This window comes from Plectropomus leopardus, chromosome 2 (assembly GCF_026936395.1).
Source record: "Plectropomus leopardus strain MGB_pleo_1.0 chromosome 2, ASM2693639v1, whole genome shotgun sequence".
NCBI classification, from domain to species: Eukaryota; Metazoa; Chordata; class Actinopteri; order Perciformes; family Serranidae; genus Plectropomus; species Plectropomus leopardus.
Window position 1 is genome coordinate 30,807,034 of NC_142177.1, and position 21,411 is coordinate 30,828,444.

Below are 21,411 nucleotides of genomic sequence, written 5' to 3' on the forward strand. Positions count from 1 at the left end.
GAACATCTCCGCAGTAGGCCCAAAAGTAGGCCCGACCGCCTTCAAGTGCGTAGTGTGACGTCTTGCTGACCACAGCCAACCCCTAAAGACCCCCCTTCAACTCATAAACTTGTCTTACTGGCCTGCTGTGTAATGGACAGTGGTGGAAGATATCCTTTACTTTACTAGATCCTTTACTTAAAGAAAAATACGAATACCAACCTGGGAAAATACTATGCTGTGAGTAAAAGTCATGCATTGAAAATAATACTTAAGTAAAAGTAAGCAGGTACTATCAGAAAAATGTACTTAAAGTATTAAAAGTAAAAATACCCAATGCAGATAAATCTTTAAAATAAAAACATCCAAAACACTTAAAATTATGCTAAAAATGTTTTTACAAAAGCACCTTAAAAAACTCCAAATTTTCAAAAAAAGAAGGAACTATCCAAAAAAGTCAAAATAAAAAAAAAATAAAAAACACCTACAAACTTCAAAATATAAAAAAAGAAAAAAACACCCCCAAATTCAAAATGACTGCTCTCATCAGTTAAAGACACACCTTGAAGTAGGTAGCCTTGTTGTTATGGAGATACAAATCCATGCTGGGCAGACCAAGTCAAGTCAACTCAGCACATTAGTGTGAGGAAACGGTAAATGTGAGCCAGGCCACTTCAGCATGTGATCTGGATGACTGGATCACTATGCAAAATCTCAGAGCATACAGACCTGACAGTTAACACATCCTGGCATGATCAGATGACAAAAGTCGCATTGAAAAGATCAGTTTAACTCAATGTTGTTTCACAGTGATGTACTTTATGTTAAGCAAGTGTTGGGTTTCTGAAATCCAGGAATTTAAATGAACCTCCCTTGTTCCCTTAAAGGTCTGAACTTACGGTAATCTTTAGCTGACAATAATGTTAAAGATATGCAATTTATATTTTATAAGCTAAAACAGGCAAAAACACTGGTACAGTCCTGCACTATGATCACTGATGTTACTATGGTTATTTATGATGACGATAATAATAATATTCACTTCGCACATTATGATCTAGTCACTGGATATTTTTTTGCGAGTAATGAATGTACTGTGTGCCTAACAAACTCTTTCCAGAAAATGCTTCAAATGTTTGTTTTTTTCCATTTATCTTGTTCACATACACTGTATGAAGCTGCACGATGACCTGTCTTTGTTAAACATGTACGTTGCTTTTTGCAGATACTTGGTTACTTTGACTATGCTTTCACGGCTATCTTTACTGTTGAGATCGTATTGAAGGTAAATGCCATGTGTCCCCTGTCCGTGCTGTGACTAACCACACCCCAATAACACTCCAAACGTCTCGTTGCCTTCCAGGTCCTAGGCTATGCAGATTATGTCTTCACTAGTATGTTTACATTTGAGATCATATTGAAGGTAACCCCTTAAATGACAACGAGAGCCTTGCTGCATTCTCTCCTTGTGTGTCACCTGCCACTCAGTACAACCTGGCTTGTTTGTTTCCTTTCTCTTATTTACTTTTTTCTTCACGGCACCTCTTTTAAAAAAAAAAAAATATTGGAGTTGTTACTCTGCACACACTTACACAAACACAAGATTTGTTCAAAACACACTAATGAAAGAACTCATGTTGGGGGAAGGAAACATCACATCTACATTACATTACATACTCACATGGGTGTCACGTCATTCGGGCAGTCATCGGCTGAGATGATTTTGATGATGCAGATATGTAAAACATGATGCAACCCCTTTGTGCGATGCAACACATTTTTAATGGGCTGTTCAGACATCGTTAAGGCGTTGGCTGAAGTTGAGTTTGAGGTCATCTTCGGGGAAGTGTTCGAAGTCAACTCCAGTCAAAGCTGACTCCATGCCTCTCGTACTGACTGCTCTTCAGATTACCCATAAAAGAGGGGGCACAACCAACCATGTTCCTGCCGAGCATGGTTCAGTCTGCTTTCCCTGACTGAGTGCATAGAAATGTGGAGTCGCAGCCATTTGGGCAAAAAAAATGGCCAAGTCCATCGCTGTCTTATTTCAAATTCTCCAGTGCTCCCAGTTAGCGTTGTCCTTTCTCCGTCTCTCTGCAAGGCTCCACATTTACATGCACTCGGAAAATTAATCCTTTACTTTTATTATTTGACGAGGAGTTTTTTTGGCTGGTTTTTCTTCTATGCCTGCTGAACTCTGAAGTTTTAATTGGGAGCTGCTTCCCCTTTTTCTGAACTATTAAAGAACATAACGGAATGTGCTTTAAGACGACGGTCCACATGAATGTGACAGTAAGGCCATTTCTACTTTCCAATCACTATAACTAGAGCTCTTGCGGGTGGTAAATATCCCTGACGGCATGGCAACAAAATGCATGTTTTATTGCCTCATCCCATAGTGGATTGTGAAATGAATGACTTACTACTACATTCATGTAGTTAAGGGCTGTGGGGGTGGCGACGGTAGATCTAGCCTCCTGTTTCACTGCTCTGAGCTCGCCACCCCGAATCAGAGTGATCTAAAAGAGTGTGGAGACGTGTGCGCGTGTGCAAGGTGGAGGGTGATGTATGTGAGCATACAGATTGTTTTTTAACATGTTCGTACTGTTTGTTTGTGTGTCTACGTCCTATAAAGTGTAACTCTGTGTTTGTGTGTGTTTTAGTGTGTGCTGGATGAAATATGTGTTTTTTTCTTCGTCATTTGCTCCTCTAACTTCCTCTGTCGTGTCCTCAGATGACCACATACGGAGCCTTTCTCCATAAAGGGGCATTCTGTAGGAATTACTTCAACCTCCTGGACCTGTTGGTGGTGGGAGTTTCTCTGGTCTCCTTTGGCATTCAGTAAGTACGAACAAACACTGACATATTCACCTCCTGATTGTTGCACAGTTCTTTGCCACAGGAGCAATGGTGTTTGCATTCTATACACTTATATAAAAACAGGAAAATTTAGCAAATGACCTACTTAAGGGATCAAAAACTGAGTGTAGATGTTTTAATGGATGCAAGAGAGACATGATGAAGTGGAAAAGGAGACTAACAACCCCAGCACCTCTTTTTCCAACATAGATGATCTGCTAAGTGCCTTATGGCCATGCTCATTTTTGGTTTAATAATTATGGAGCTCTGTACCAGTGGTTCATAACTGGTGGGTCGCAGTCCAGCTGTGATAAATGGTATCCCTTTAGCGTTTTTTTTTTTTTTTTATTGTTCTTTAAAAATCACCCAAAATTTTAGAGAATCTTTTTTTAGAGTTAACGAAAATCTGCAAAAAAAAAATTTAAATCACCCCGAAAAAAATTTTATAGAAAAAAAAATCAAAAGTTTTTTAAAGAAAGAAAATAGATGGATGTTTTTCAAAATTACCCAAAGTTTTAAAACAGAAAAAAGTTGCTAATTTCTTTTAAAGAAATTATGCCATTGAAAGCATGTTTTCTGTTTTCTACTTTTTCTATGTTTTTTGTTTTCTACGGCTTTCAACGTTAAAGTAGCTAAGCCTGTCCTGATATCAGCGGTCTCTGCTATTTGAGTGCAGTGCAGAACAGCAGCTGCTAGGGGGAAACACACAGATACTCACATGCACGCTCAGCCAGACCATCCACCACAACAGTGAATACAGAATCTTTGAGTACAACAAACACAGAGAACTTGACTTCATTATCTGCTCAGGACTCCATTACTCCAATTTATCTCTACATTGCAAATACCAGTTTGCCTCTATAGTACTGTTCTGAATTATATATATATAAAACCTTTAACAGCTCACTTTGTTCCCTCGGTCGCTGTTCCCTCTATCTCTTTCATTCTCTTGTGCCTTCAGCTCCTTTGCACACACTATATTTCTGTCTCTTTTTTTTTTAGATTAGTCAGAAAGCTGTCAACACAACTTTGATTGTTTTCAGTGAACATTACAAGAAATGTCCCACTCTTGTCCCAGTATTGATTCCAGTGTCACCCGGTTTCCTTATTGAGTGAATAAAGTTGTAAACAAGTTGTAAATTCCTGAAATGGTTCCTTGGCTTCTGAAAAAGGTTTCTTCAGTGAAACTGAGATATTAGCATAGATCCTACGGTCATGGAATTTCCTGGAAAAAATCATTGAAATTCACAATCATGTTTTCCAGGACTGGAAAACTCATGGAATAAGTATAAATAATTTAAAGCTTTGGGAAAGTCATTACATATTTTTACTTTTTGTAACCTGATTAAACTGGAAGGATTTTTTAAAATGGGAAGAAGGCAATAAGTAAATTTTATGATCAAAACAAAATAACCCCCAAATTTCCAACAAATCAGAAAAATCTCCCTTGTTCCTTGTACCATGTAAAAGTACATGACAGTTACCTGAAGATAAGCCAAAAAAAAGGAAAATTAAAAAAAGATAACAAACCAGAAAATGACCTGGGAAAAAAATGCCTAAAACGCAGAATTCTGTAACATAATTTTAAATAAATATTTATAATTACAAATATAATTTTCTCATCATTTTTGTCTAGCTTTTTTATATTACTTTCCTAAATCTACTAAATTCTTGCCAGTTTTGGAACATTTCTTGTCAAGTTGCTCATTGCCTTTCTTGCGTGTTAAATTAAACCACTTTGCTCAGCACTTAAAACACCTGTGGACAGCATCTGAACGCAGCTCAAGAAAGCTGATGACGATCTAGGTTTGAAAGGAATAAAAATCAGTGAAAGTTTTGGAAAAGTCAAAACTTTTGGGGTTTTTTTTGTTCAATTACATTTTAGTATTTGTCCCAGAGGGCAATTTATGTTAGAGCAAGTGTAAAAATGTAATCAAAAACACATAAAGCACCAACAATATGACACAGTTGTCATTAATCTCTGCACAGGGTGACTTGAACCTGTGCACATTCAAGCTCCACAAGAGCAGATAATAAGTGTCCAACAAAACTCCACTGGGCCTGTAATAAATCAGTGAGCATTAGCTATGATAACATCACTGAATGCCTTAAACCATTTACATTGTAGTACACAACACTATTAAATATACAACGCCATCAGGTCATGACAGTCATGATAATGCAGCATCAGAACCGGCGCCATGAGGGCCGATAATGCAGCATAGCGCAGAAGTGCAGTATGTTCTGTTCCTGTCACTCTCACATCAACATCTTCATCATCATCATCAATACCACAATTACAACTATAAGTAAAATATGTACTGTTACTGTAACCCCATGCTTTGTGTAATGAATTTGTTACAGTAATCTTCCGTGGATAATCTTCCATGTAATGTAACATAATGGAAAATTTTCTCGATGTAACGTAGCTATAATGACCGTTGATGGGTGACGTTTATTTTACTGGCACGTTCCTTCCCTCCCTTCATGCAGCTAGCTGAAATTATGTTTGAATCTGAAATATGAATAACGCCAGGCGAGCAAGTCAGGAAAAAAAAAACATCATCATGGAATAGTTTTGAAATCTTGTCCATGAACACATGTGGGAACCTTGTCTTTGTCATTGCCTTGTCTTTGCTGAAATATCCTGACTTTAAACTGACGCTGCATCCATTTGCTTTCATTGATCAGGTCCTCAGCCATCTCAGTGGTGAAGATTCTCAGGGTCCTGCGTGTTCTTCGACCCCTGAGGGCCATCAACCGAGCCAAGGGCCTAAAGGTCAGACCTCATCACAAAGTCACCTGGCAGTTTGTCCGCAACAATAATAACCATGACGAGTATAGATGCCACAATCTGTGAACGTGTTTTTGTCTCTGTGTTACAGCACGTGGTGCAGTGTGTGTTTGTGGCCATCAGAACTATCGGTAACATCATGATCGTCACCACTCTGCTCCAGTTCATGTTCGCCTGCATAGGGGTGCAGCTATTTAAGGTCAGCGGCACTGAGGTTAAAAAGAAATCATTGGGCCTCGTGCAGGAAACTATACACCAACAAATTTCCTCTTATTTTTGTTTGAGTTAATTCTTTTAAAATATGTATCATTAGAGTGAAAACATTATATTTTCCTCCACAGGGAAAGTTCTATCGCTGCACAGATGAAGCCAAGTCCAGCCCAGAAGAGTGCAAGTTAGTTTCATTAATCTTGCACCTTTACAGTTAATTATCTGCAATTATCACCATAGTTTCAGTCTTAACCTCCACACAACGTGTTATTTTCTCACAGGGGCACATTCATCCTGTATAAGGACGGAGATGTGAACCAGCCGACCATCCACAAACGACTGTGGCACAACAGCGACTTTAACTTTGACAACGTCCTCATGGCTATGATGGCTCTGTTCACTGTGTCCACGTTTGAAGGCTGGCCTGCGTAAGAATCATGCTTTTTAATCTCAAGAACTCTAAAAACAAGAGAAGTCACATCTCAGTCTTATTAACAAAACTGGATCACGTGCTCTCTGTCTGTTTTTGTCTCTCCACAGTTTACTCTACAAGGCGATCGACTCCAACAGAGAGAACCTGGGCCCCATTTACAACTACCGCGTGGAGATTTCCATCTTCTTCATCATCTACATCATCATCATCGCTTTCTTCATGATGAACATCTTTGTAGGTTTTGTGATCGTCACATTTCAGGAACAAGGAGAGAAAGAGTACAAAAACTGTGAACTCGACAAAAATCAGGTGAGCAGGCTTCATGAAAGAACTGTGTGTGTGTGTGTGTGTGTGTGTGATGTCATGCCCCTAAAGACTAATAACCAGTTAATCAATAATAAGTTAATATAGGCCCTGGTTGCATGTTTGTTCCATTTATGATTTTGCATAATTTCCTTGCAACATATGGTGGTGAAGAGAACAATTTCATCCATGAGAAAAAAATGAGTGCTTAAAAAAAGGACTTGAAAGTTTGTGAATTTGATTTGTAGCCCTCTGCACGAACCCTGTCTGTACTGATTTTAATTTACTCCACAGAAAAGCTAATAGACTTTATTGGGTCTCTTGTGAGAATCCTATAACTCATTATCACTGTTACATTGCGTCCTAAACTGACCATTAAAACCACTTCTGTATGTTTTTTTGTGCAGCGTCAGTGTGTGGAGTACGCTCTTAAGGCACGTCCGCTAAGGAGGTACATCCCTAAAAACCCATACCAGTACAAGTTCTGGTATGTGGTGAACTCCACGGGGTTTGAGTACATCATGTTTGTGCTCATCATGCTCAACACGCTCTGCCTGGCTGTGCAGGTGAGAAGTCGCAATATATTTATGCTGCTGAAACCAACCAGCTCTGTGACAAAAAATAAAATAAAATCTGTTGAAAAGACTGAGATCACACTTGATGGCAAGAATTGTTCAGTAGCTGGATTGAAAAGTTAATATATTTACAGGTTAAAGTTATTTTGTATGTGTCAGTGTTTATTTAGGTCCAAGCAGAAGTTGAGAAAGTTTGTTATCAGTAGGCATTTAATAATTCTTCTGAATGTTCAGATATGTTGGGTGATCAATATAAATCAATTTATACAAGTTTTATGAAGTCTTATATATGTCTGTATATGTATTATATTTGTTTTTGTACCAAACATATTTTCATCAATATATCTGAATTAATCTCTGAAATGTTCTCAGTATCCTAACTGCCATAATTATTTTTAGTAGTGAATTTTTTTTTGCCAGGTATTATGTGTACAATTTTAAAATGTTTGATTTTGGCTCCCTCCAGTGGTATTACCATGAAAGACACTGTGGTAGACATGAATGCAAGCACACTCAGGGACAATTTGATAAATGGACTGAAGTAAAGCATATATGATCAGTTTTCACCCAAATAGTTTAATTGTTCCTCCAACATAACACTTAATCCTTCATATAATTTGAAAGATACTGTAATCACATACATTTAGGGCCTTTAAAGGTAGTCTTCCGAAAAGAAAAGTTTGGATATTTTAAGTGGGGTTGTGTAGAGTACTTATTTATAGTCAGTGTGATACCTGCAGAAGATGTCAGGCGGCATCAGTTTGGAGAAGCAGACAGGAAAACTGCCACTGAAGCTACGTAATGTACTACTGTGAGGGCAGCAGCAAAGCGTGTTTTAGTCACCTGAAGCAACCAATATAAATCTCATTCTCATCATTTTTTAACCGGTGTCTTGAATAGAATAATAGCAGTTTCCCCTTTTTCAGTTCTTTTAACCATCCCTCTTTATCTCCTCTCTGCAGCACTACGGCCAGTCGGCGCTCTTTAACTATGTAATGGACATCCTTAATATGGTCTTCACTGCTGTCTTCACTGTGGAAATGGTTCTTAAACTCATCGCTTTCAAACCCAGGGTGAGTCACTACATGCAAACATCTTCAATCACAACCACTTACATCTGACTTTCAGCTGCAGAGCAAATAAAAGTGTTTCCCAAAATGTTGAAGTAATGCTTAAATCAATGGTTCCCAGCTGGTCCAGCCACTGGGTCCACATTTCTCTTAAGTCATTTGTTCAAGGTCTGCATATAGGAGAAGGGACCACATATCCAATTTATTTGACAATGATACCATGGGGGCTTAAAAAACAATGAAATAAAACATATTGCAAGAAAAAAGTGCAAGTATTTAGTTTCTAGCATCCGCACGGATTTTGTAGGAATTTTTTTTTTTTTTTAAAGAAAACATGCAGTGGGTTTGGAAGGCATGATTTCTTTTAATTTTTTTCTTTTCTAAGAAAATATGCCTCCCAGACTGCACGCCAGCCAAAATAGAAATTAACAAAATGACACCAGTTATCACAGCCAGAAACTTTAAAAACAGAAATTATCGTTGGATTTTCCAATTTCCCACTGTCTTTAAACATATCATGTGGGATGAACACTTCGTGCATTTCTCCAAGTCACTTAGGGAAGCTCAAGGAAAAATATTTGTAGCTTTCTGGAGGGTCAGAAAAAAACTTTACAAACTGTACTGTACTGTACAAACTTGACATTGCGATCCATTTAGAATGGCCCAGCGACCCACTTTTGGACCACATCCCACCAGTTGGTAACCACTGACTTAAATGTTAAAAAGTGGAGCAGCGTACATGAACATGTGAAAACTGTTGAGTCATTGAATGTTTTTCTCATTTTCCCTTAAACTGCCCGGCCACCAGCTCTGTGTTGAGAAGAAGGACAGGATGCTAGTAAGAGTCAGAGTGTGGGGTGCAGTGCCGACTTTCCTTTTAGATAAAATAGCACTCGCTGTCTGTCAAGTTCATGGCAGCAGTGCTTCTGCATGTAATATTCATATCAACATCAGTCTGGTGCAGATCTAGTACTTTGCAGCTCAGCCACACTCTATAGAAATCAGTGCACTGTAATCGTAGCCAGCAGATGCTCCTGTGTGTTTTAATCACCAGAATATACATTTCAGTGTAAGAGTAAACACTTTTTGTTTGTGCTGATCTCACATCCTATTTGCCCACCACTCGCTCCACCTCACTCAGGGCTATTTTGGGGATGCCTGGAATGTGTTCGACGCCCTGGTTGTGATTGGCAGCATAGTAGACATAGTTCTCAGTGAGATTGATGTAAGTAAAGATGAGCTACAACGAGCTCCGCTGCTCTCTGACCTCTCTCTGTTCGGGCCGCCTCGGCTCACACTGCAGGTTTCCACGGCAGGACTGTGATTTCTGGCTTTTTATCTGACCACTCTTAATACTTAATATCTCCTCTTTTTTCTCTCTTTTTGTCCTCCCATGACCCTGCCATCTTATTACACCCACTCCTCTGATCATCTGTCTGATCCTGCTTCCCTCTCCTCTTCTCTTCTCTGTCTTTCTCTGTCTTTCCCATCTTTACCCTTACATGTAACGCCCATGCATTAACAGCACTATTTCGCTGATGCTTGGAACACATTTGATGCCTTAATTGTTGTTGGTAGCGTCGTCGATATTGCTATCACTGAAGTTAATGTAAGTACTACTTTCTTCTGCCTTTCAAGTTGAACTGAAGCCTTGCAGGAAAGCCATATGGCAACTGCTGTTCTCAAACTTTAGTGCCATCGTTCCCAACTTTTTTTGTATTTAGGACCTTGAAAATGAAGCAATTTCAATGAAGAGATCAATCAAGAGAGCAAATCAATCAATGAGTTTTAAGGTCCTAGGTAATAATCAAATGTAACAGAAAACATTTTTGTATTTTTTTTAATCACCTCACTTTGTTTGGGAACGTCTACTCTAGTGTGTCAGTTGTAGCCGTCACTTTAAAATAAGAATTTCCATATTTATTGTGATACTTAGCACGCTAAAACTTTGCATTTTGGATCATTTTTCATGCATAGTTGTTAAAGAGCCATTGGTTTATTCTGAAAAGCTTCAGTTTGACCTTCATTTATGTGTTACATTGACAGAACTCTGAGTTAATCAAACAGTCTGTCCTGTTTGAAATTGCGTCTGCCAAATGTTTAATCGTCAATGTGTTGCTCTGCTGTTTGTTGCAGGAATCATAACAAAATGTCTGAACTTTCTGATTTTTAACCCTCGGACACAGCTGTGAAAATACTGGTCAAAAACAGGAGTCCGTCACATTTCTGTGTGAACTGAGGCCTGTGTTTGGTTCAGAGCAGGATGATTTATGATGTGGTTGTCTAATTCTTACTCTTGTTCGTTTTGTTTCCATAGAAACTTGTAGAGGCAAGTATGGCAATGAACAAAAATGTTGTGTGTGTGTAACCTGTTGTTTATAACAACTTTATCTTCGGGACCCCTTTACAGTGGATTAAAGACAAAATTGAACGTTCTATTGACTCAGATAAAAAATAGATATTTGTATTTTTTATAGAGCAGAAGATTTAATTTTAATTCAAAGCGTATTTCAGTATTGATCAATGTCAGTCACATTGAAAATTCATGTCACGGCTCAATAAAATAGTGGGTGACTACTTCTTTACATTACTCAACTGCAAAATACTTTTCTCTTTATGGCTTGGCTTTTAACAAAAACACCCCCCAAAAAGACTCAGTATCTGTGACCTACTTTGTTGTTCTTGCTCTGAGTTGATACAAAAGTTAAAAGCAACCCAATCACCAGAAAAAATGTCTGCATTGAACATTTCTGCAAACCACATTACTGTTGCATGTATGTGGATATGTAAAAATGTCACGTTTCAACAACACTATGGTTAACGTGTGGTTATGTTATACGCAAAACACGCTTGGTTATAGTTTGGAAAAGATCATGTTTTGGCTTAGAATACCCTGCATGGGTAGCAAAATCCCAGCAGGATAAGCAGTCTTGTTTCTGTAAAAAAACAACCACTTTTCAGGTCATTATACTTGCTGGAAAAGCAGTAATGTCTCTTAAAAAAACAAACTGCTTTTTGTGCCTAAAAAGCTGCTGAAAAAACAGTGATGGGTCGCTTCCAAAAACCCCATTGGGTGCCAGAAAAGCCATTGGGAACACAGCAATGACTCATTAACTCACAAAAATGTTTTTTTGTTTTGTTTTTTTGGGTTTTTTTTATCTGTAGTGGTCTGCAGCGTGGCAGATGTCTCGCTTATAAAGAACCCCAGTAATGAGTCCTAAATCCTGTAAATGAATAAGCATGCATATCCTGTTCCCTTGTGTCAAAGTCAATGTTTTTTTTTTTAATGAGTACTTGGTTAGAAAGCTTAAATAAGGTCTGTGGTTAACACAAGCCTAAGACATTTTAACGTTTTGTTCTACTTCATAAAATACGTCAGTAATGACCCCACTACATTTTTATGTGTCTTACAAAAGACGGTTGCTAACAAGTGGCTAAATAAGAGTACAGAACGTCATCACGCCAAACTGCGCCAAACACGGCCTTACAGCCTCGTAACCGTAGCGATGCGATGGAAGTGTTGTTCTTTTAAGCCTAGCAGTAGCTTGTTACTTCTGGTGATTGCATTTAGGCTTCAGAAATCCTGAAAAAGGTGTTTATTTGTGAAGATTAACTTCTGAACAAAACGTTTAAGTATCATAATTGTTTACCACGGAGCTTTGTTTCTGCAATTAGCCAAAAACCAATTGAAAAATCCCATTGGCTTTTTGATGAGGGAACCAGAGCGACTTTAGCTTTCAGGTTGGCCTTTTCAGGTTGGCCTCATCCCTGGGGCACTCTGTGTATTACATAGCTTTAGAAATGTTGATATGATTCCTATAAAACGTTCAAATGTAACATTTTCATGGTTTGTAGAAACGGACAATGCCAACTTTCGCCTCTGGTGACTGGGCTGGGTTGAGATAGCCAGATTTGTAGGCCAAGATACAAACACCAGGAATGCTGAGACCTAAAGGAACAGTTTATGCTGATGGTGGTTCTTGATAGCGGTGCAGTGTACCCGAGACTTACTGCTCAAGCGGCCCCTCCTCCACTCCTGAGTGCTCTCACGTCTGAGCTGCAGTGCTGTTTTTCTGGAGTTATATTTCATGTTTTCTGTGTTTTCTCAGTTTGTGTTCCCAAATGTGCGTCTGCATGAGTGTATAAACAAGCACAAACTTTGTTTAAAACATACAGTGGTGGTGGTGTGTGCAGGTTATTATTGTTCTGCATGTGTGTTCTACATGTGTACAGTTTGTTCTTTAAGGTGTGCTGTACGTATGAGGTGTGTTGTGAATGTTGGGGACATGATGTTGATTTCACAAGGACTTTCATGGTGGTTCTTGTGAGGCACCTTTCATCCACCATTAACATTTATTTGTGGTTTGCATTGCATGCGGTTTTTACTGTTTATGTCAAACTCGTGTCAAACTGACAAGATCAGATTTTAAACTTTTCCATGTAATCATTCGAAACAGCTGATCTATCGTGGGTTTGCATTTTGATTTAGTGATTTTTGCTGCTTGCTCGTCATTTCAGTCATGAGCTGTGTGATTGTTTAGTTTCTCACCTGACTGCTGTGAGCTCTCCAAATGCATGCTGGGAAGCATCAGCCATTCACCTCACTCCCTAACATCCTTTCCATGTCCCGCCTCTCACAGATGGCGCTCGGCCACCCGCTCCATTCCCCTCCGGTCAGTTTTTTCCATAGAGCCTTGTGAAGTTTGCCCTTTCTCTCTTCCCATATCGATCTTTACCTCCAGACAGAATGGCCCTGGAGCTCAGAGCTTGGAAATGTCCATCCTACACAACATTAAGGACAATTTTAATACATAATCTGTGGAGCTCAATCTGCCTTGAAAAGCTGAAATTCGGAGTGAGAATTTTAAAAAATGTCGTCTTTTGCTTTCCCTGAAGTTGTGTGGGCCACTGCAGCTTAACAGATTTTGATTTAATGGATCAATATGAAGTAAAACAGATGAGTCATATAGTAAAATGGACAGAAACAGAAGCTTTTTTTTGCAACAACTATACAGTTAAAGTCCTTAAATTACAGTACAAGTCTCAGCATCCTTGCACCACACAGTTATCAGGTAAGAACCTGTGAACCAAAAATCCTCCGGCGGATCAGAAGACACTGAATTAGTCGTTTTTGTACATTTACATTGATGGTGGTTTAATGCAGCTGAGTTTGAGGTTCTTTGATGATCTTGTGTTTGTGTCTCTGTGAGTGATTGTCTCTGTGTTTTGTTCTGTCTTCCTGTAGTGAGCTCTTAAAGCTCAGAATGGAGCTCATGTGTAGCGCAGGTGTGTAGACTCCAGTCAGGTGCATGAACACTCCAACTGTAACTCTCTCGACTTTTTACACCTCTCTGCCTTTCCTCTTTGTCCTGTTCCAGTATGACTCAATCTGTCTGGTTTTACTTCCTCTCCCAGTATTGGTCTCTTTCTCTGGTTCCGTCCTCCCTCTCTGTCTGTCTCTCTCCTCTCCTGTTCACCTCTCTTTCTGCACCGGACTGTGAGAGCGCCCTGCTATGGCAGTTTTATTTAATTTTTTTGGAGGGCACTACTGACATGCATGAGTTGCTGCATTGCTATGAGTTCACCAATGGCTCCTCATCATCCAAATGTCTTGCGTGTGCGTGCAGTGCTTCCCCAGCAACGTGGCAATGCTGAACGCATGCTCCATCAACGCTGTGGCCAGGATTACCTAAAGAACCTCCTCAAGCTAATTCTACATTTTATTTTTATCATTTCTGCTCATTCTGCACCTCATACTGGCGGATTGTGAATTATCGTGCAGAGGGATTTGAATGAAGCCATATCTGTCTGGAGTATCTCTTTATTTCAGCGCTGAGCCTCCTGATATGACTCTTTTCGGTCTAGCGTTAATCTTTTTTTTTTTTTTTTTTGAAAAAAATCACATTATCATACAGGTTCAGTTAAGCCGCCACCACTGTGACTTATTTTATTTTGCACCTGGACTTTCTTTGTTTACAAATGCTCACCACATATTGCTGATAATTTATTGTCAATGATGTGAACTGCAAACTGTGTGTGGATGTGGATTTGTGTGAGCGAATGTATAGATCAAATTATTTGATTATGCTTTTTGATCAGCAAGCATTTTCATCTCAAGCCACTGAAAAATACTTTGTTTACATCAAATCATTGCAACCCAGAGAAGAGTGAGACTTAAGCTGTCTTACATATATTCTTATTCTTTTATGGGCGCCATTGATGATGCACACAATGTATGAGTTTTGTCCAGTTAAGGGAGCAGTGTGTAAGATTTAGGGGGATTTAGTGGCATCTAGTGGTGAGGATTGCAGATTGCAAAAAGCTGAAACTTCTCCCAGTTAGAATTTCTTCAGCGTTCATTGTTCAGGAGGTTTTTCCCGAGAGCTGAATTATCTGCCGAGTTTTCCTCCTCTCCACGATTGTTGGACCAGGGGATTTAAACTAGTGAAAACACTGAATAAAGCAGTTTCATGTTATAATAATATGATTTTTCTATGCTGCTTGGCTCATTGCAGACCGATGTATCCTCATACATGGGTTCGTAAAATATCCTACAAATGTGCACACACAACAGATCATATATCCTGTGAAGAAGTGCTTCACAAATGACATTACGTCCATAACATAAAGTAACGGAGGTTAGGATCAGCCAAGTAAACTTGTTTAGGTAAAGGTATGCCTCAGTGTTAATTGAGGTTTTTACCATGAGCTGAAGTATCCACAGAGGCCGCCTCCTACAAACAGGCACTGAGATTAAAAACCAGTAAAAACACTGAATAAAGCACTTATACTGACACTGTTTGGGGAGATCCAGATGTTCAGGAGGTTTTTACTGTGAGATGAATTACCACAGAGGTCTCTTCCTCTGCAAAACAAATGGGCCAGTTGATTGAAACCAGTAAAAACACTGAATAAAAAAAGTTTCATGTTAAAAAAAATTGTGTTTTTCCAACACTGCTCGTCCTGGAGGGGCTGCTAATTACAGTAGCTGACACAAAAATGCAAATGGGCCTGTCTAGGCAGTGTTTGGTTTGTACGCTCTCGGCTACTGGCTCTGCTCCATAAATGAGGACCAGCTCCCTATGTGGATATAAACATCTCCTTCTGAGCTAAAGAAAACACTGTGATACTTTGTTTTTCACATGATTATACAGTAAAGATAACATACTTATTAAATTATATTCCATTTCTGCCAATTAGCCTCCCAAATCCTACACACTGGACCTTAAAGTCATATGCTGATGTGTCTGAATCTGACGCCTTAACGTTGATATACAGGAAAAACTAGTCAGCTGTGAGTCGAGGCCCTGTAAGAGTAGCAGTTGTTGCTTTAATCATGACATGAATTCATAACATTTGTTATGTCAGCCAGTTAACTTCTCATTAACATTGTCTGAAGCTCGGCAAAGACATCCCAACCATAAAATCCATTCAGTCCCATCAGTTATGACCATTACACCGGGGGAGTGATAAAGTTGTGTCTTACATGTTACTAAGTAATTAAGTAATTCCATGTTGTTCGTCAGTCTGACATGCCAGTCCTCTGTAGGAATGTTAAGCTAAAAAACCTGTTGTGTGGCAGTCCTTTGAAGTGTTAAGATAACGTGTCATGTCTGTCATTATATTTAGTTTACATAGACACATGAATGTCTGTCCTTGTCATAGTAAAACAATAAGACAGTTTTGTCCCGTCAACGAGACGAGTAGTGACTTTGTTCGTCTGCGTCTTGACTGGCGTGTGCTGGCGTTGTGTGATAAAGACTTTTCCAATGTGATGTTTACGTGTTTGGCCCAATGTGTGTGAGACCTGCGGGCTCTGTGCAAGTCATTAATACAGGTCTTTGATTTTAAAGCCAACGGAGACTCCTCAGGTGGATGAGCAGGGGGTAAGATGCTCCGCCCCCCTCCCACCCCTCTCTACCCCCCTTCAGGGCCATGCCATGTTTAGATCTGCATTTCTTTGTTTGGTATTTTTTCTGTTACACCTCCTATGATCTATCGCTTATTTCTGTTTCATTTACTCTCTCATGGTATGTTTCCATTCTCTGTACTATTCCATGTTTTCTCGCATTTGTTTCATTTTTTAATTTGCTTTTTTTTTTTAATTTGCTTTTCATTTTCCTAAATGTTTGGAGTTATTTCTTAGGAGAGTGTGTCACTCAAACGTGACGCTGCGTATCCTGTTAGGTGGGAGCGGTTTTTGAGCCGCTCCTCACGTTTGTGCTGTTGACACCGCTACATGGTCTCTGCCACCACTCTTGCGTGGGGTAGTGACCCATGGGTGACCCCCCCTGGGATCAGGTCAACCAGCTCTGACCTGTGAAACCTCCCGGCCGACCCATTCGGGTTGGCCCCACTGTGACTCCGCATGCAGTGACTCTGGACTGAGGGTGCCATGCTTGTGCAGATGTGTCCTATCAAGTATGGCAAGGTTTTTTCCAGCATGCCTGCCTCCTTGCTTCCTCCCCTTGTAGGTCTGTTCAGTGACAGGGCTCCTGACAGTGCTTTGGACGCAGATTAACAGAAACATATCAGCTGTGGCTACACTGCTTTAGAGACTCTGTTTATGTTTGGATCATTTAGTGTCTAAAATCTGAAACCTTGTATATACTGTATTGCAATGGTTCCCAACTGCTCCAGCCACTGGGTCCAGATTTCTCCTTACTCATGAGTTCAAGGTCAAGATAAGAGAAATTGCCATATATTTAGTTTTATTTGACAAAATGTAAATAACACATTGGCTTAGAACACAATGAAAAAATATATATATTTTTTTCTTTTAAAATGTTGGGTGTTTTTTGCCCCTCTCTTGTTTCTGAGAATTTTTTTTTCTTTAAAAAATTTTGGAGATTGTCTGATGATTGTCTGTCGAAAAATGTTTGGAGGTTTTCTTTGGTGATTTTTAAAGAAAACATGCCTTCCAGACTGCAGGGCTTCCAGAATAAAAATTGCCAAAATGACACCACTTATCACAGCAAAAAAACAGAAATTATCATTGGATTTCAAATTTCCAAAGGTCTTTAAACACTGTATGTGGGAAGAACGCTTCATGCATTTTTAGCAAGTCAGTCAGGGAGGCTAATGGACAAATAGTTATATATTTGGGTTCAAAAAACATAAAAAAATATTTCACAAACTTGACATGCTTGCAAGTCACTTCGGGTCCATTCACAATGGATCTGCGACCCACCTTTGGACTGGGACCCATCAGTTAGGAACCATTGCTGTACAGAATACCTGCACTTTGAACATCTAACAAATGTTGCCACCACACTAGAAATTGAATCAATGCTCAAATGCAAAGTTAGGTTTTCTCTAAACATCCAGTTTAGTGTGTAAGATGCAGTGCTGCTTTCAGCCCATATGTATCTGGCTCTGGGGTCTCAGCTCAGACCTCATCATCCCGTAAAGCGCAGCCAGGTGCTCTGTGTCCTCCACATGCACTGTTGCCCTGTTGCCCTGCTGTCCTCTGACTCCAGACTGTTTCTCCACAGAACACGGAGGACAGCGCTCGCATCTCCATCACCTTCTTCCGTCTGTTTCGAGTCATGCGGTTGGTCAAACTCCTCAGCAGAGGGGAGGGCATTCGCACGCTGCTGTGGACTTTCATTAAATCTTTCCAGGTGAGGCGTAGTGTAATTATCTGGTCTGTGACTGACAGAATTATTCCCCCATTAATCTTTTTCTACTTTTTTCTCTGTTTTTGCCTGAAGGCTTTGCCATATGTTGCTCTTCTGATAGCCATGCTGTTCTTCATCTACGCTGTCATCGGCATGCAGGTTGGTAACTTAATGTGACAGAAATATTTTCCTCTGTGCTACCAAAGTTGCAGTTTAATTCATGCGCAAATGTATGTCTGCTTAAGATGTTTGGAAAGGTTGCCATGGTGGACGGCACGCACATCAACAGAAACAACAACTTCCAGACCTTCCCTCAGGCTGTGCTCCTTCTCTTCAGGTGTGTAGGATTTCAGCCTCATTTCAAGGTCACGATGTCACGCCCCTTGAAGTGTGATATCGACACAAAGGCACCCTTTATAACATCTTTATCAGACAAACTGGGATTTCAACTTACTCCAATGCAAACCCATCTGCTGTAGTTGTTGACGCCGAGAGCAACTGAAGCAGTATAAAAAGTGAAGAGAAAGTCTGTGGAGGGAAACAAGACTTTTACCCAGGAGACCACAGTGTGTGTACAGTGTGAACCCAAAACTAAATGTTTTGACGTAAAGTTTTGTAATTAACATCACTCGTGACCAATTAATGTCGTATTATGTTATTGTTACATAACATACTTAACCAAAAATGTGATTTATTTTTCTAAACCTAACCAAGTAATTTATTTACCGTTTGACAACATCAGGGCTCCCACAGTCATTAAAAACCTGGAAAAGTCATGGAATTTTGCAATCATGTTTTCCGGGCCTGTAAAAGTCATGGAATAAGTAAAAATAATTGAAAGTTTTGGAAAAGTCATTATGGGTCCTTAAAAAGTCATGGAAATGTTTTGAAATTTTGTCCATGAAACTGTGTGGAAACCCTGCAACATTAACTTCATGTTGCAGTGTGTTTGTGTTGTGCATCACATAACTGGACGCTAAAGGGCACCATGTGCGTTATGAGATGCTGAAGACGCTGACAAAGAATCAGTATTTGACAACATGACAATGAGAACCAGTTGTGTGTTTTGGGGTCATCAAGAAACTGACTCACTGCGTTTTTAGTTTTCTGCGTAACTTAATTGAGTTGTTGATTTGTGTTTTGGTCATGGCGGTCTGTTCCACCAGGTGTGCCACTGGAGAGGCGTGGCAGGAGATCATGTTGGCCTGCATGTCAGGGAAACTGTGTGACCCAGAGTCCGACTACAACCCCGGGGAGGAGATGACGTGTGGCAGTGGATTTGCAATAATTTATTTCATCACCTTCTACATGCTCTGCGCCTTCTTGGTACACACTGACATAAACAGTGTTTGTCGTACTAATTATTTAAGAATTTAAGATTTTAAATTAAAAAAACAGAACAGCTTAAAGGCACAGTTTATCCCCAAATCCAAAAAATGTGTATTTTTCCTCACACTTGTGCTATTTATCGATCTGGGTTGTTTTTGGTGTGAGTTGCTGAATGTTGGAGATATCGACCGTAGAGAAGTTCGCCCTGTTGCTAATATTATGGAACTAGATGACATTGTGACTTGTGATGCTCAAATTGCCAAGAAATTGCATTTGAAAACAGCAATGTTTCTTTCCAGAAATCATGACCCAGTTACTCTCTACAGCCCTTATCTCCAGCGCTCTGTAATTCACTCCAATACAACTGATAAATAGCAAGAATATATGTCTGTAATTGTAATTTTGTTTAATTTATTATGTCTGTAAGACTTACAGAATAGCAAGCAACATTCACAATATACACTTTTAAGTTTAGATCTATTTTAAGATAGCTGTAAAAAAAGAAAAAAGAACTATAATAACTTGAATATGTGTGTTTAATAATTATGTTTAATATGATTTGTAGAAACAAGTTTATACTATTCCACAATGCTCAGCAAATGTATATAAGACAATTTTCTTGTGCCCCTCCAGATCATCAATTTGTTTGTGGCCGTCATCATGGACAACTTTGACTATCTAACACGTGATTGGTCCATTCTTGGACCGCACCACCTCGATGAATTCAAGAGAATTTGGTCAGAGTACGACCCAGAGGCAAAGTATGTGCTTTATTACCTGCAGTATCAGACAGTATTTAGTGTCCTTTTTTGTGTGCAGTTGTTTGTGTCTGTCAGTGAGTACACTGATCTTACGTGTGTTTTTCTGTCATACAGGGGCAGAATTAAACATCTGGATGTTGTAACACTTCTTCGGCGTATCCAGCCTCCTCTTGGCTTTGGCAAACTGTGCCCTCACAGAGTCGCTTGCAAGGTCTCTTCTCCTTCCTTATTTTATCATGGAATTTACAAAATACTCACAGAAATACTGACCACTCAGCTGACTTGATTAGGCAATGTGCAGTGAAAGAAGAAATGACCCAAAAATTAGCAAGAAATTAGCAAAAAGCACAAGAAAATTACTTAAAAAATAGTAATAAAATTTAAAAAACAAACAAGGAAATTACCTGGAAAACTGCTTAAAAATGTATAGTAATTGTGAAACACAATTTTAAATATGTAATTATGATAATTATATGTTTTTTTAAAAAATGTTTTTTTAAATCTACAAATTTCTTGCAATTCATGGACCATTTCTTACTATTTCGATCAATGCCTTTTTACCCATGTTTAAAAAAAAAAAAAAATGCACCAATTTTTTCAGAGGTTTAAATACTGAAAGGTGTTTGAAAGCAGCACATGACAAGTAATTTTGCTCAGGGGTTTCAAAGGGTTAAAGATCTCTATGCACTTTCTTTTTTCAGAGGCTGGTAGCCATGAACATGCCTCTGAACAGTGATGGCACGGTCATGTTTAACGCCACTTTGTTCGCACTGGTTCGCACTGCCCTGAAGATCAAAACTGAAGGTATGAGCCAAATATAAATCACATCAGACCGTTCTGCTCCTAAAAACATACATACAAAAATCTGTGGTGATAAATTCACTGAGCGTTCTCTGTTACCTATAATTACGAGCTTGTGTGGATTTGTGGTTTCTCTGGGACGTTTGTCTTCCTGTGGTTGCAGGTAATCTCGAGCAGGCCAACGAAGAGCTGCGAGCTGTCATCAAGAAAATCTGGAAGAGGACCAGCATGAAGCTGCTGGATCAAGTGGTGCCCCCTGCTGGTGGTTAGTGGAACCTGCCTCTGTTTGTCAATGAAATCACACACACACACACACCTCCTGGTCCTTCTGTTATAGTTTGACACACACACACACCAAGCTAACGCAGCTCGTGCAGAATTGCACACACCATATGCTGCCCACATGCTGTTTGCCTAAAATTACAGGAAGCTGTTTTATAACCTTGTCCTTTCATAAAAAAATCTCGCTCACACACATTAATTCTCACACACAAGTAAAGCTGTTTTGTGCTCTTTCTGCTCTGCTCATGTTCTCCTGGTTGCCCCCTAAGCAGTGTGTTTCTTATCTATGTGTGTGTGTGTGTGTGTGTGTTTGATCCGCTCGTCTCTCTCCGGCCCGGATGCTGAAGGAGGCCACTGACTGTCTGCTGGGCTTTGGGCTTGCATGGCCTCGTAGA

The 21,411-nt window shown here is 39.5% G+C and overlaps 1 protein-coding gene across 9 annotated transcripts in view; it reads left to right on the forward strand.

Moving 5' to 3' along the window:
* The window catches only part of cacna1da (calcium voltage-gated channel subunit alpha1 Da), a 91,170-nt gene that overhangs the window by 53,388 nt on the left and 16,371 nt on the right, over window positions 1–21,411 (forward strand). For 4 of the 9 annotated variants that reach the window (XM_088090769.1, XM_088090768.1, XM_088090773.1 and 1 more), the window contains 19 exons: window positions 1,343–1,402; window positions 2,714–2,820; window positions 5,530–5,617; window positions 5,724–5,831; window positions 5,974–6,026; window positions 6,124–6,270; window positions 6,383–6,584; window positions 6,986–7,144; window positions 8,116–8,226; window positions 9,749–9,832; window positions 16,077–16,109; window positions 17,718–17,846; window positions 17,937–18,002; window positions 18,089–18,180; window positions 19,010–19,169; window positions 19,806–19,933; window positions 20,048–20,144; window positions 20,635–20,737; window positions 20,898–20,999. In XM_088090769.1, coding sequence (XP_087946895.1) covers window positions 1,343–1,402; window positions 2,714–2,820; window positions 5,530–5,617; window positions 5,724–5,831; window positions 5,974–6,026; window positions 6,124–6,270; window positions 6,383–6,584; window positions 6,986–7,144; window positions 8,116–8,226; window positions 9,749–9,832; window positions 16,077–16,109; window positions 17,718–17,846; window positions 17,937–18,002; window positions 18,089–18,180; window positions 19,010–19,169; window positions 19,806–19,933; window positions 20,048–20,144; window positions 20,635–20,737; window positions 20,898–20,999 — 2,029 coding nt within the window. Of the gene's footprint in view, window positions 1–1,204; window positions 1,265–1,342; window positions 1,403–2,713; window positions 2,821–5,529; window positions 5,618–5,723; window positions 5,832–5,973; window positions 6,027–6,123; window positions 6,271–6,382; window positions 6,585–6,985; window positions 7,145–8,115; window positions 8,227–9,748; window positions 9,833–16,076; window positions 16,110–17,717; window positions 17,847–17,936; window positions 18,003–18,088; window positions 18,181–19,009; window positions 19,170–19,805; window positions 19,934–20,047; window positions 20,145–20,634; window positions 20,738–20,897; window positions 21,000–21,411 lie in introns of all 9 variants that reach the window. The other 5 variants (XM_088090779.1, XM_088090794.1, XM_088090771.1 and 2 more) reach the window with 4 other exon arrangements.